This window comes from Zonotrichia albicollis, chromosome Z (genome assembly GCF_047830755.1).
Source record: "Zonotrichia albicollis isolate bZonAlb1 chromosome Z, bZonAlb1.hap1, whole genome shotgun sequence".
Classification (NCBI taxonomy): domain Eukaryota; kingdom Metazoa; phylum Chordata; class Aves; order Passeriformes; family Passerellidae; genus Zonotrichia; species Zonotrichia albicollis.
Window position 1 is genome coordinate 17,303,498 of NC_133860.1, and position 15,588 is coordinate 17,319,085.

Here is a 15,588-nt window from a genome sequence, read left to right on the forward strand (position 1 = left end):
TCGGCTCCATCGCCCCGCTCTCGCTGGGGCTGGGCCGGCACGGCCGCCCCCGGTTGCATCAGCCGCGGGCCGAGCGGCGCCTGCGCCTGGCCGTGCCGTGCCCGCCCCTTCCCGGGCGGCTCCGCGGCCATGGCGGGCGCTGACAGCCAGGTGGGCTCCGCGCCGGGGCTCAGCAACGCGGGCCGGCAGGGGAGCTGGGCCCTCTTCCCCAGGCTTTCCCCCGCTCCGGGGGGCGGTGGGGTGTGCCCCAAGGAAAAGGAGCAGGGAGCTGGGGGCACGCGGGCTTTGCGGGACGAGGAGATCAGGGGGGACTTAAAGCGCCTAAGGTGTGAGTGACTGCCGGGGCATGACTAAACGGTGCTTGCCTTCCGCAGGTGGACGCTGGGGAAGAGAAGAAGGCAGACTGCGGGAAGAAGAAGATGAAGGAAGGGGCTGGCGATGGAGGGCGGTCGGAGGTGAGCAGCCCCCTGGGCCGCGGGGGTGGGAGGATGCGGAGTCTTCGTTGCTGCGCCGTGTGCTGCTGTCATTGCTATAGTTTGTCCTTCTGGGGTGTTTTGTGTGCCTTGCAGTGCCGTTGTTGGCTTTTTAAGTTGCGTTGGTGTAATAGGAGAAGAGCTCAGATTCCCATAGGTGGGTTGGGTTATGCTTTTCCCAGTTCCTCTTTGCAGCGGGAAGCAGGCAGCAGGTCGCCGAGGTGGAGAAAGCCTGCTTAAGGTGCTCTTGTCTTCGTGGTGGGTAAGCAGAGATCGCTGTGGGCCCGCGGGCAGCCCGGTGTGAGCCGAGTGCGTGGCTGTGCCCGGCGGACGGGCCTGACGTCAGGACACGTGTTAAACTGAGGACAGGAACACACTGTGTTCCTGTCCGGGTGGCCTGGGCTAGAGTGCTCCCTCAGCTTGTTCACCTAATAGGAAAGTCTTGCTTTACGTTGAACTTACGGTGTTTCTCCTAATTGACTTTTGCCCATGTGTAGTTTATCAGATGGTGTGGTTATTTGGAAACATATGTGGTTTATTGAACAGGTGTACAGTGGTATAGATTTCATTAAGCTGAAGCCATGTGGTATTATGGCATTATTAATGCTATATAATCTGAAATAGTGGTGATTACTTGTTACATGTAGCGCACAGCTGTCACGACATAGTTGCTTATGAAAAGTATAGCTGTTGTGTTGCCATTGTTGACATGATGTGCTATCAGATTAATAAATTTCCTTTGTCTTTATTATATACAGCTGAATCCCTGGCCTGCCTTTATCAATGAGCGTTTGGAGATGTACAACAAACTTAAGGCTGAACATGATGCACTCCTTGCAGAAAGAGCTGCAAATGACAGTAAACCCATTAAAGTTACGTTACCTGATGGCAAGCAGGTTGATGCTGAATCTTGGAAGACTACTCCTTATCAAATTGCGTGTGGAATTAGGTATGTTTCTGTTCTGTGAATCTACACAGCCAGTTTCAGACACTGAGTTTAAGGGGATGAGTGATTATAATTAATTTCTTTGTAATTTATCTCAAATCTTCTTGAAGCATCTTGTATGCAATGAACTGAAGGCAACTAGCAGGGTTTTAGTTTTGGAGTGCAGTTTTCTTTTGCCTTATAAAGATGAAGTTTCTGACATTAAATAAGAATAAAACTGTGGTATTTTAGACACATTTTAATAGTGTATTTTTCCATCCAAGTACTGCTGTTGCATTAAGAACTGATTTGCTATTAAATTACCAAGTGGAATGTTAGCACTGCAAACCAGTTTGCATTGATCCAACGAAGATGACTGCTGAGTGATGTTTCTATTGATTACAGAGAAATTTAACAGTATGAGTATTCTTCACTTTGATTTGCATGGGAGATATCTATTAAAAAGAGCGTTGCATATCTCCAGGTTACACATAACTGCTGTGGAGTATTTTCGAATCGTACACAGTGCACACCCTGACAGTTAACATTGCAAAAATTGGGTGATTCCTAAAGGTGAAATGCCCCTTTTTGAATTGTTTTTTCCCCTGTCCATAATAAGGTGCCATGTCATTGGAACCTCCTTTGCTTCTGTGATTTGGGATCATGAAACGAGTATTTTGGCTAGTTGATACAAACAGTAAAGCTGCTATGTCAAAAATTGTGTTTGATAGCTTTAAGAGAGTAGTTTGCTCTTATATTGCAATAGGATTGTGAAGTCAGGTTTGTACTTGGAGGATGCTGCCTCTAAGTCAAATATGTATGAAGGTGAAGTATATAGCAGAGTTTTCTTCCCATATCCCTAAAATATAAGTAGGATTTTTCATGAATGTTCAGGACTGGCTAAAATAGTCATTTATTTAGAATTTATTTATGACGTTATATCCACTCTGAGCACTGTAAAGTCTCACTCAAACTGGTGGGCAAATCTGGGGAACTTCTACTTGGTGATTTCAAAGTACAGTGTACTTTCTTATAATTGTACTTCTGTGTTTGTTCTGTAGTCAGGGATTAGCTGACAACACGGTTATTGCCAAAGTGAACAAGGTGGTTTGGGATCTAGACCGTCCTTTGGAGGAGGATTGTTCCTTGGAGCTGCTGAAGTTTGAGGATGAAGAGGCTCAAGCAGTGAGTATCTTTTGCCAAAGCGTTTTTTGTTTCAGGTTTACATTTAACTCAGCCTCTTGCAGTTAATTAAATATTTACTGTGTTCAGAAGATGGAGAAAACAGGTATATCTAAATTTCCTCATAGCTCCTTACTGAGGAGTTGTGGTACTACAAGTAATTTACATTCTGCTGCATACTTGTAGCCAAGTCTCCTTGCAGTTGCTGTAGTTCTTGTTTAAAATTTATATTTTCAGCCTTCATGTTAATGTGAAGTAGGTCTTTTGAACTGACATCTTCAGCACTGATTTTGGGAACAAAAATACTTTCTATGTAGTATCATAAAAGTATAGAACAGACTGCTCTTTGTGTTTGTGTATGCAAAGGTATCTGCTTTTTTTATTCTGGCTACTCAGTCACATAAATGTGTACAGCCAGTAAACTTGTGATTAGGTTCTTTAGAAAAAAATCAGTTGGTACAAGAAGCTGTCAGTGAAATTCATCACAGAAGTTTTACATTCAAACGTAGGGTTTTCCTACTGGCTAAATGACAGCTTATGATTTCAGTTTGTGCTGTTAGAGTCTGCAGTTAGGGGCAGGCTAACTCTTAAAAGATTTGGTTTTGTCAAAATCTCAGGTGTTCTACAGGATGGAGTGTGCAGGATTTCTTATGCATAAGATTGCTGGATTAGAACCACAGCCTTATGTTGAAAGCACATCTTTTGGTCAGTATGCAGATCTGATTGATTAAAGTTCATAGAAAAAAAAGGTGTCTGAATTGGTGTCTTCACTTCTTGAGAATAATTAAATCACGTTAGCAACAGTTGAAAGTAAGAATTGTTTGCTACCAGAATGTAAGTTTTCTGGTGGAAATGCTACTTTTTGGAAACATTGATGCTGAGGATGCCAGTAGTGCTGGCAGGTCACTTTTGTTCTGCGCACTGCTCTAACTTGGGATGTGCCTCAAGTATCCTTGAAAGCATGCATTTCAGAAAAGGTTTTAAATGGAACAGTTGGAAATGCATCGTGTGTATTCAAAACTGATCCCTTCTTTTTTTACTTCTGTTAGGTCTACTGGCACTCAAGTGCTCACATAATGGGTGAAGCTATGGAGCGAATCTATGGTGGTTGTTTGTGCTATGGCCCACCAATAGAAAATGGATTTTATTATGACATGTTTCTTGAGGAAGGGTAGGTTTTGTATTTTTCTTTGTTTAGGAGCTGGGGTTGGGTGGCAGTCACAGCAAAATTTCTGCTATGTGCTTGTTCCTAGAACAAAATCATATGTACTGCTGCAGATGGCTTTGGTTTTTTTGCAGGATGTCCCCAACCACAGGTTAGTGCATTGCACCAGGATGACAAATTGCAAATGAAAGCAAAAATTACTCACTTCTCTGTGTGTGTTTATTTTAGGGGTGTGTCAAGTAATGACTTCTCTGCTTTGGAAACATTATGCAAGAAGATAATGAAGGAAAAACAAGCCTTTGAAAGACTGGAAGTTAAGAAGGAAACACTGCTTGAAATGTTTAAGGTGGGCTGTTACTGAAGGTTGTTTCTAGCCTCGTGCAAGTATTTGTAATTTCAGGGCATGTGTTACAATGATATGTTCTTAGAAACTCATTTTTGATACTTAACAAAAAAAAAAGAAAAGAAAAAGAAAGTAATTTTTAGGTTCTTGGAAGTAGGCATTCTGTTTTTCTAAAACTGTGAGAATTTTCTAAAACTTCCCCAGGGTGATTTAACTAAATTCTGTGAAGCCCCATTCTTTATTTACTTCCCAGAAATGTAAATTTGCAACATATTATGTATGCAGTTGTTGTGTTACCTTGTCTGTGGTGATATTGTGACTGCATATGTTGCTGCATTCAGAAGGCTTTATAGAACATTTTTTTAGAAGAAGGACTTCTAAAAGAGTGCAGGCAGCACTAAAACCTGATCCTTTATCTCTCGTATCTAGCTGCAGATAATTTTTTGGCATTCCTGAGGTAGGCATTAATGAGTTTTCACTGTTAGGACGTCAGGAGAGTCATAGCATCATTCAGGTTGGAAGGTTCTTCCATAGGTGTCCGGGTGCAAGGACAGAGATTGCACACCCAGCTCTCTAGGCACGTTGCTCCACTACTGTCTGTACTCCTGTCTGTCTCTTTTACAGGCCTGATGCAGCACAGCATCAAGTTTGCAAATAATTTAAACTGTTGTCCACTTCTCTTTTTGGAACAAGGAATTAACAAGTATGTGTGTTGTTTTTCTTCTCAGTATAATAAATTCAAGTGTCGCATCCTGAATGAGAAGGTCAATACCCCAACTACTACAGTATACAGGTAGTTATGCATGGATTGTAATATTACTAGGTTTATGGTATTAGGATTAAATATACCAAATAAATGTTTTCCTTTCCTTAGGTGTGGTCCCCTGATAGATTTATGCAGAGGGCCTCATGTCAGACACACTGGCAAGATAAAGACCATAAAAATTCATAAGGTAAGTGCTGGAAGTCCTACACAAATGTGTTCACTGCAACACTTCAGATGCATTGCTGCCTTTAGGCTTAGTTTCACAGTACATTCCTGGCTAAGGAATTCCAGGTTACTGGGTAACCTGGCCAAAAACTTGGTGTTACAGATTGTGAAAGGGTAATGGTATGCTAGAATGATATTTGCATGGTGTGAAGCCCAACTAGGTGTCCAGGGCCTGCACTTCCAGTACAAGAGTGTGAATTTGGTTTTAAGTTCGGCTGAACTGTATCAATTAGAACTTATAGTTTCTGCTTGGCTGATGATTATAGCTATTTGTGAATAAACAGTTGGAATAGGATAGCTACAAAGCAGATGGGCTTTAAAAAAAGACAAGAGCCTGAAACCATTTGTACTTACTGTGTTTACCTTTAAGGATTTTTCCGATCAGTGCTCTAAATTTCACATTAAAAATCTCCTTATGAACTTAGTTGTTACACAGTAATCATTTATTAATAGTTGTATACCTTTTCATAGCAGGCAGAAGTAGTGAAATGTGGAGGCTTCCCCTTTTCTTCAGTGTTTAATTTCTTTTTGCATTCAGAATTCTTCTACCTATTGGGAAGGCAAGGCCGATATGGAATCCCTCCAGAGGATCTATGGAATTTCATTCCCAGATACAAAAATGCTGAAGGAGTGGGAGAAGTTCCAGGAGGAGGCAAAAAGCAGAGATCACAGAAAAATTGGGCGGGTGAGACAGCTTTTCTAGTAATGTATTCCAAAAGCACTGTGTGGATATGAGCCCTTAATTGAAACATCTTGAAGACAGCCTATACTTGCTGCCACAACCAAGGCGTGACACAATTTTATTTTCAGTTGGGCTATGAAGTCACCTGCTTTTCTCAGGAGCATCAAATCATAAAATAAATAACTTCTATATTCTTTCAACACAATGGCATCCTAATTGCACACATTGATCAGAACGGAATATAAAGACTTCAGTCTGCAACCCATGAATGCTCTAGTCTGCAGGCACTGCTCATTCCTACACAATTTGCTGCAGCCTGTTCACGCAGTTCTTTCCTTCTGCATGATTTCAGAATTTCCCAAATACAGCTGTGTTTTTTGTCTGGCTGGTTTTTGGAACCCCTGTCAGTTAACTGATAATTCTGAACAGGGTTAAAATGTCTGCTGCAAGTGCATTATGACAAAAGATGCAGATCTCAGGTGTGTGCAGTTTGTAACAACATTAACCAGCTGTGGTTCACGCATTCAGTTTATGTGCAGATAATTAGAGAGCTGCAGAAGCAGAATTAAACATTGACAAGTAAACATGCAGAGGGAACTGTGAGGGCACAGTTGGAGGTTAAGTGTAAAGTTTTGGCACATCAGTAATGGTGAAAGAGGAAACTGAAAATTTCTCTCCCCTGTAGTGTTTTTATGTCTGGCTGACAGACATAAAAATACTAGTGAAAATGCATCTGGTGGTGTTTTGGATATTGCTTTTTTTCCCATGTTTTTCTTTTTGAAACTCTTGTTAGTGATGACCAGTCAGTAGCAATCCATTTGTGAATGTTAAGTTAAAAAGGTAGGGTGCAAATACTAAGTTATTAAAGTGTTATTTTCCTGCAGGACCAAGAACTGTTTTTCTTCCATGAGCTCAGCCCTGGTAGCTGTTTTTTCTTGCCAAAAGGAGCTTACATTTATAACACATTAATTGAATTTATACGGGTAAGTAATATCTTTTGGAAATCTTGTAAGAGAAATTGCATGATTTTTAACTGTATTAATAGCCCTTCACTTCAAGTTGTCTTTTAGTTGTGTAAGCCATGGAACAAAGGTAAGCTTGGTTCTTTGAATTGGTCTTGTCACAATCTCTGTGAAGTTATGTTTTATCAGTACTTTATACCTGCAGTTAAAGCTGTGATAAAGGTGCTTTGTCAAAGGAATTCTTTGACATCTAATAGTAGAGCCAAGCTCATACTACTGCTGTTCCATTGATGCATATTGATTTGTTTTAAAAAACATACTTAATTTGACCTTCAAGACCTATTTGTTTTGAAAATATATGTAAGAAAAGAATTCTGATCTTCCTGCTCTAAGATTTGCAGTCTGTGTAATTACTGTATATTTGGGCTGCAGTGAAATATATCTAGGGTCATGAAGTAATTAGAGACTGCTGCATTGCTTGCAGGGAGGAAACTTGTTCTTCTTGCTTACTTTCTGCTAGAGAAATTGTTTGGGGAAAGGATGGTGGAAGGAATGTTTCCTGGCATGTCCAGCTTCAAGTTGAGTCTTTCTTCCTCCATTCCCTTCCTCAGACATGGGACTTTCATATGGCATCACTTTTGTATTTTTTTGGCTGCAGATTGAAGCCTGTACTTACCTTTGTTTTCTTTATTAGTTATTTTATATACTGTGCCTGTTTCAGAGTGAGTATCGAAAACGTGGATTCCAGGAGGTTGTCACTCCCAATGTTTTCAACAGCAAACTGTGGATGACTTCAGGGCACTGGCAGCATTACAGTGACAATATGTTTTCCTTTGAAGTGGAGAAAGAAATCTTTGCTCTGAAGCCTATGAACTGTCCAGGACACTGGTAAATACATAGCAAATTCAGTTTACCGGAGATTGTACTGATTAAAAAAAACCCAAGTGAAACCCACTCTGCTTCCTTTGCCTGTGTAATGATAAGGATGGCTACTTTCAGTTATTCATTCTGTCAGGAATGATGTAATTATATGTCTTGCTGTGTACATGCTCTCTTCACTTGAGACACTGAGAAATCTCATGTCATTTTACCATCATTAGAGTGATCCCATCATTACTGGGGCATTGTCAGTGTTGTGGCAGTTCAGGCATTCAGCTTTTAAAGCTCAGTTTTAGGAGCTGTTTTATCTCCTTTCTGTGAAGAGGGGAAGGCCTATCAGCTATTGCAGGAGACTGTTTCCCTGACAAATCTAGATAAGACTGATGTCTCTGTCCAGATTACACCAATGGCCTTACAGGCATGTGCTTCATCACTGGCTGCTTCTCCCTGACTGTTCTTTGCTGAATTTTGGTTCTGAATGAGCTTCAAGTAATGAACTTTTCCTTCAGCCTTATGTTTGACCATCGCCCGAGGTCGTGGCGCGAGCTGCCGTTGCGGTTGGCAGATTTTGGTGTCCTGCATCGCAACGAGCTGTCGGGAGCTCTCACGGGACTCACCCGAGTACGCCGGTTCCAGCAGGACGACGCTCACATCTTCTGTGCTATGGAGCAGGTGGGGGCTATTGCTGAGTGAAACTGGGTAGTAAAATCGGGCAAACTGAAATTTCCATGTTTGAGACATGATTTCTGTTATCATCAAGATTGAAGATGAGATAAAGAGCTGTCTGGAGTTCTTGCGTACCGTGTATGATGTCTTTGGATTTTCGTTTAAACTCAATCTCTCCACCCGTCCTGAAAAGTACCTGGGAGATATTGAAGTGTGGAATCAAGCTGAAAAGGTAAAACAGTAGTCTTATTCTTTTCTCTGATGTAAAGCTGCCTCTTCTGTAAGAGCTTACTGCCTTCTGGAAGGTAGAATGAAGCTGGGCTGAGCATGAGAAAAATAACTTTGATAATTGCCTTCAGTTCCGTCTGCCTGCTGTAAATAGTTTGGTCTCAGTACAGAGACAGTCTCCATGTCATCAAATGAACTCTTTCTCCTTGTCTTTTTTTGATAATTAAAAAAGGAGGAAGAGAATCAGTTCTGGCAGCCCCTGTAATAAAACTTAGAGCCATCTCCCAAAAGTGAGGCTGAAAGGGATGGGGTTTGCAACTGCAGGTGCAGTCCTGGGGAGAAGATAGGGCAGGAATAGACGTTTGGTGTACCAGGGCAGATTTCATCTCTACATTACCTACAGACTTTGAATTTAGTATAAAAAGTTCTTATACCTTAGCTAATGCTTGTTTGGCCTCATCCAAAATGAGTACATTGATTTTGTGTGTTTAAATTCAGACTTTTTTTTTTTTTTTTTTTTTTTTTGCTGGTGCTCTTCCAAAACTTCCCTTTTTCAGAAAATAGAAGTGTTTTGGCAGTTACTGAGAAGTAGTGAGAATTTGGTAGGGTCACCTATTTGTAGTAGCAGGCTGACCTGAAACCGTAATGTGTGAAGAAACGCTGAGTGTGTGTGTCCTTTATCTCCAGCAACTTGAAAACAGCCTCAATGCCTTTGGTGAGAAATGGGAGTTAAACCCTGGTGATGGAGCTTTCTATGGACCTAAGGTTAGTGTGTTGCTAACCCCTCCCTGGATTTCGTTTTTAATTCTGTTTGGTTAAGGCAAAAGGCTGGGATGAGGAAGAAGGAATATTTTTTTATGTTAGCCCATTTTAAGATGCTGTCTGACTGAAATTCGCTGGTTTTCCAGATACATGAATTCTAACATACTTGAGAGAGAAATAATCTTCTATGATTCTGGTTTTCACATAGTTTTAACTGCTTTAACACTCATTTAGTTAATTAAACATGAATAAACTATTTATTGGCTGCTTAAACAGCTGACAGGTGGGTGACATAAACACAAGGTGGCACTGTATGACTTGTTTTAGCAGAGCAGCTTCTGCATTGCAAATAATCCTTTCAGCAGTGAGTGAATCCTGAGTCAGGAGAAAATCTAAAGTAAACTTTCTGGTTAAACAAATTTTTATTCCCTGAACTGCACAGTTTTGAAGTTGCATTGAGTTACTGGTGGTATTTGTTAGTTTAAAAATCCCCATGCAGTGATCATGTGAATTTGTTGAGTTTCTTGAGAACAGTCTCCTCAGTATAGACAGATTAAATAGGGCTTTTTAGAAACTTCATTGTTATCCTTGCTTCTAAGGACACAGAGTATTATGAAATAGCTTTAAAATCTTTCCCTAATATGCCTGCGCTACATTTATATTTGTGTTCTCATCTAGTAAGGTGGTTCTGATTTCTGTATTTGTATGCCAGTTGAATCACTTTTGTTTTGTGTCATGTTTTAGGTAAAATGTGTTACAGCAGCTCATATTTATTAATTTCTGTATTTGACTGAAGGAAGACAAATATACAGGAACTTTTGTTAACATAAATAAATCTTACGCTTGCTCTTCATACACTCTGGAATTGAAATTAAATTAGGTTGTAAATAATGTATTTTGATTAGAAGCTCTTTGATGACTAGCTGAATTCTGATAAATGGAATTCTAGATGCAAAATTGAAAGACATTTAGATCTTGAGTTGTTAAAATATTGATCTGTTTGTTTATTACACAAATTAAAATAAAGCATACTGCCTTAATATATAGCCTGATATACACTGGTAAAACAATGAGTAAGTGAGCAATGTAATAAATAAATAATGTCAGGACACTATAGTCTACTCTTTTCTGTAAGTCTTCTCTAAGTTGTATCATAAGTGTACTCAGAATTTAAGTGTTAGATAGAAAAGAAAGAACAGGTTTAACTCGTAGGTCAGAACAAGTGTCACTGATTGATAGGAGCTCCTGCTGGTAAGTGGACTATTTAACAGATTCTTGTCTCTTGTTCATACCCTGAATTTGTAACACAAGCTGCAAAGTCCTCAAATACTGTATAATAAAGAAGTGCAAATTTGCCACTTTGAGGCTGAAGAAGTCTCATTTGTGGGGAGACATGTTCAGTTATGCATTTATGTTCTGCTGTACTCACTCAGTGAAAACGCCTTTGAAAGTTCCAGACTTTCAAACTCACAAAATGTCTGAGACATTAAATGTAGTTTCCATCTGATATATTATCTCTCTAGTTACACCCTGTTTTAGCTCTTAACATTTTTTGCATCAGAACCTGCAAATCATTTAAAGCCTAATGAGAGCTGAAGTAAAACTATGCTGCTTAAACTCAAAGTTTAAGCAGCATAGTTTTACTTCAGCTTTCATTGAGCATTAAGTGAAGCTTAAAGTTTCACTCAATGCATAGAATTTCTCTGCATTGAGTGAAACTTTCCATCTCAAAACAATGAATTTGCTTTCAGAGGGAAGTGCTTATGTCTTAACTATAAAAGTTTATGCCTTTTTATTTTTCAGATTGATATTCAGATTAAGGATGCCATTGGCCGCTACCACCAATGTGCTACAATTCAGCTCGACTTCCAGTTGCCAGTCAGATTTAACCTCACCTTTGTCAGGTAAGCACAAAGGCTGGTGGCTTTGGTTTCTCTATAATCTAACTTCAGTGACACTTACAGGGATAAAGTTGCATCAAGACAAAAAGCCTTACAAAAGCATTTCTTTACAGCCATGATGGCAATGACAAGACAAGACCAGTTATCATTCACCGGGCTATCTTGGGATCTGTGGAGAGAATGATTGCCATTCTAACTGAGAACTATGGAGGCAAATGGTAAGGCTGAAAAGTTATTATTCCAGCTCAAACAAACTCTTCACATAGCAGAGAAATTAGCCCCAAGTACTGGAGAGTTAAGAGGGTCTGTTTGTTCCACTTGCTTGCTAGGGCAACATGCCTAGGAATACCACAGGGCAATTTCTTCTGAACCACCTTCCTTAGATGTGAAATTATTCAAGATATGGTAGATTCTGCAGGTGCAGCATAGAGCTGGTCTGCCCACAGCATATACATTCCAGCTGCTTTTGCAGCAGGACCATCTTGTAAAGAGTCATTTATGTGGGTGATCTGCTTCACCTATCTTAATATCCAGTAGGAATGACCCCTTTGATTATGACAAGACTCAAAAGTAAAGGTTTTCCTGTGCTTAGTTAGTAATGAGCTCAATCTGTTAGGCTTTGTTATCTGTCATAAAACACAACAGCAATTTTCCAGTCAGTGAGTGCTCGTGCCCACGCTGCAATCCTTTTAGACACTCAGTTCTTTTGGGGAAATAATTGTAGTGAATATAGGGCTCTCATCACCTCTGAATCCAATCTGTGCAGCTGGCTTTAAGAGTCTCTTGTGTAGATTTTATTCTTCTCTGTAAATAGTATTTTTTATACTGAAAAAAACAATGAAAGCTATATAAACTTTTGTTTTGTTTGTTTATTGAAGGCCACTCTGGCTGTCCCCACAGCAAGTAATGGTGGTACCAGTGGGACCAGCATGTGATGAGTATGCTCAAAAGGTGATGTATATGGTTTCAGGGCTCTGATTTCAGTATATTGTACTGATCTGAAATACTTAGTTCTTAATGATTAATAGTATTTATTTCAGAGACGTATTCCAAGTCTTGGCATATTACGTTGAGTCATTTTTTATATCACAGTGTCAATTAGCTGCTGAAGTTGTAGATCTCTTAAAGAGTTAAATTTTGGATATGTGAATAATAACTGTTGATCTTTGTGAGAATTTTAATTTTAGAAAACTTAGTTTTTTTCTTGCTCAGATCTGTCTTACCCATCAGGTTCTAGTCCCCCATGGCCATGTGCCTCTTGCAGAGCAGTAAGAAAGATGAAGATGAGTCTTTGCAGATTTAGCATCCAGCACACCTCTGCCTGCAGTTCTTTCTAGCACGTTATATACAAATAAAATAGTTTGCAAATTTTTTTTAAATCTCTTCTAATCAGTAAGCTCCATTATCCTGTTGCCTTTTACAGTGTCAAACTTACTACTCAGCCCAAACATTGGATGTTCACATCACTGCTTACTTATTTATTTTGTGTATAGTTGCATGATAGCTGATGTATTTTAATTTCTTGAAGTGGACTCATCTCAGAAGTCTAAACCCATGACAGTGCCTTTGTTTTAGGGTTCAGATAATCTGAAATGGTTTAAATCTACAAGTCATGAATAGTTCATGGTCATGAATATCCAATAGTGACAATTCTGATATTTTTTCCTCAGGTCAGGCAGCACTTCCATGATGCTGGATTTATGGCAGATGTTGATGTAGATCCTGGGTGCACACTGAACAAGAAGATCAGAAATGCTCAGCTTGCTCAGTATAATTTTATTCTGGGTAATGTATTAGTTACCTTGTACTGGCTGACCCTTTTGTTACAGGGTTTGATCATTTTGTGAGCAAGGCAGAGAGCTGTAATCAGTGTTTCAGGTCAGTTTGTTCCTGAGAGTTTCCCCTGCAGAGAACCTCTCCTGCTGACATCATAGGCATTCCTGGTTTGGATAGCTGTCCCTGAAGGGAGATCACTGTGACCCAAGGCATTATTGGTACTTTTTGCTGTCTTCTGGTCGGCAGTATGGGGATAGATGGGAAGTCTCTTGTCCTTTATCAGTCAGATTTTAAGTAATTTTCCCTCCTCCCAATAATTTATGCTCTTGCTTCTACTTCAGCAAAAGAATTATGTTTCCATTGCATTCAGCCATGGTACACTTCTGAACTAGGCATGCATGCATAAGAGAAGCCTCTTTCAGAGAGAGTGATGCAGGAAAAATTAGAAACTCATCCTGAAGTACATGATTTGAAGCAGCATGTTAGTGCTGTTTTGTAAACTGGGGATCTAGCATTGGGCTTAAAGCCATCTGGGATCCATTAAGAGTAGAAGGAGCCTTTGACAGAGAAACTCTACCCTCCAAGTAATTGAAAGAATGGTGAAGAATCACTTAATTCTTTTGCCTCTTGGTTGTTTGTAGTTGTTGGTGAAAAGGAGAAGGCAAGTGGAACTGTGAACATCCGCACCCGTGACAACAAGGTGCATGGGGAAAGAACCATTGCAGACACTGTGGAGAGGCTGCTCCAGCTGAAATCCTCTCGTTCCAGACAAGCTGAAGAAGAATTTTAACACCATCTGCTCTACCTGGCATATAAAGAATTTGTAGTTTTCCTAATTTAGTAACCAGAGTTTTTGTTCTGAGCCAGATTTGTAGTATATTTCACATTTGGACCTCTTGCTCATTTTAATGGGGATCTTTCTTTAGTCAAAAATGCCTCTTTTTGTATAAAAAAAATCAAGTTTTTCGAAAACATTGAAGTAAAGTTGCCTGGCTTTTAACCACTGACATATGAAGCAAGATGAAATTACTTTCTGTGACTGCAAGGGAAGATTGAAACATTAATCAGGGGTATTTCTGGCATTCTATCTGCCCTGTTAAGAATAACATACATTTTGATAACATATTTTTCATGTCAGTTTAACAATAGACCTCAGGCTTAAGAACCCACATAGTAACCATGTGCTGCAGCAGCAGCTTCTGGAGTGTCTCCATGAGTGTCTCCATCCTGTCTCATGGTCTCTTACCAGCCGTGAATATATTGGCTCTCCAGAGCTGCCAGTCCCAGGAATGGGACATGGACAGAGGCTCCTGCTTCCATAGTGGTTGTTACCTCTGGCAGTGTCTCAGCCCCTGAAGTCAGGCATTCCTCACTCCACCGTGGGGCTGTGCCACAGAGCACAGGGCTGCTAACCAGAGCCTGCTGTGCCCCTTTCCAAAGGCAGTCTCTGAAATGTGCTGGCTCTGCAGGTAAGGGCCTCAGAGCTCTAGAAAGGGGATAACACTGCCTGGAAAACGCAGGGCACAGGAAGGCCAAAGCAGCAGGTAGTACTAGGAATAAAGGGTGTTTCTGTTCATATCTCTGAGCTGTCATTGCAGTAAGAGCATCTCTCACACACAAACAAGAATGTACTAAGGTAGTGATTATTTCTTTAAGACAAATGCTGCTTTTCACTTTAATAGGTACAGTCCCATCCAGGCTTCCTTCCCAAGCCTCTAGTCCAAGGTATCACTTAATTAGCAGCTCTTCCTATCTTACTGCTGAGGGCTCTCATCTGTTGATTCTGGGTTTGGGTTGGGGTTTTCCTCTACATCTGGCTAACAAGAGGCAAATGTCTGTCACTGACAAAAAATAAAATCTTGGTCTGAGGTTTTTTTTGCATCTTTTTTATTTTATTAATCTTAACTAACTTGAACAGTTTCAAAAGGTGGTTGGTAAATGAAACTGTTAATTTAAAAAGAAAAAAAAGCTATTGCTACAGCCTAAGCAAAGATCAGACAAGTCTGAAGACAGGTTTGAGCTCGCTCACCTTTTGAAAGCCTTCATATCTTGCCATTTCCATTACTGTCTGGTCAGAAGCATTACAATCCTGCATTTTCTCACCTATTTTACTTGAGGGTGGTGGTCACATCTAATCAGTATTTGAACCCTTAGTGAATTCAGACTCAGCAGACTCTAACCCCAGCAATTTTCTGCAAAATCTATTTCATCCTACTTTCATTCATGGCGATTAAAGGTTCCATCTAACTGCTGTGGTGGGAAGAGGGGGAAATTGATTTTTTCCCTGCCTTGCTGCTTTCAGAGCAACTTTTGTAAGGGTTGTTATTTTCGGTATTTTGCACTTGCTCTTCTTTGCTGAGAAGTGGCTGTCACTGCAGTGGAAGCAGATGTCGCCTACCCCTGGGACAGCAGGGCTTCATCAACTGGTGAAGCAAACCCAGTGTAGGTACCAGTGGCCCAGAGTAAAGGAGCCACTATCTCTGTTTCTCTCTAGAAATTGTGCTTCATATTGCCTTTCCACTGGAGTATTTGTTGATTTGCAAAGAGCTCTCCTTTCCTTTTGTGGGGATCCCTGGGCACACCAGACTGCCCAGGTTGTGTAGTGAGAAGCTGGAGCTGTAAAGCAGCTTTTTATGGCACAGCAGGTGTCAGT

General features: G+C 40.4%; 1 protein-coding gene across 1 annotated transcript; it reads left to right on the forward strand.

Moving 5' to 3' along the window:
- On the forward strand, positions 1 to 14,816 carry TARS1 (threonyl-tRNA synthetase 1). The gene is made up of 19 exons (XM_005488786.4): positions 1 to 150; positions 375 to 455; positions 1,232 to 1,422; positions 2,460 to 2,583; positions 3,630 to 3,751; positions 3,974 to 4,091; positions 4,817 to 4,881; positions 4,963 to 5,041; positions 5,618 to 5,764; positions 6,646 to 6,744; positions 7,445 to 7,611; positions 8,112 to 8,274; positions 8,363 to 8,500; positions 9,184 to 9,261; positions 11,062 to 11,162; positions 11,273 to 11,377; positions 12,038 to 12,110; positions 12,830 to 12,944; positions 13,577 to 14,816. The coding sequence occupies exons 1-19, from the start codon at positions 130 to 132 to the stop codon at positions 13,723 to 13,725; spliced, it is 2,136 nt and encodes a 711-aa protein (XP_005488843.1). The 5' UTR covers positions 1 to 129; the 3' UTR covers positions 13,726 to 14,816.
- The last annotated feature ends 772 nt before the right edge of the window (positions 14,817 to 15,588 follow it).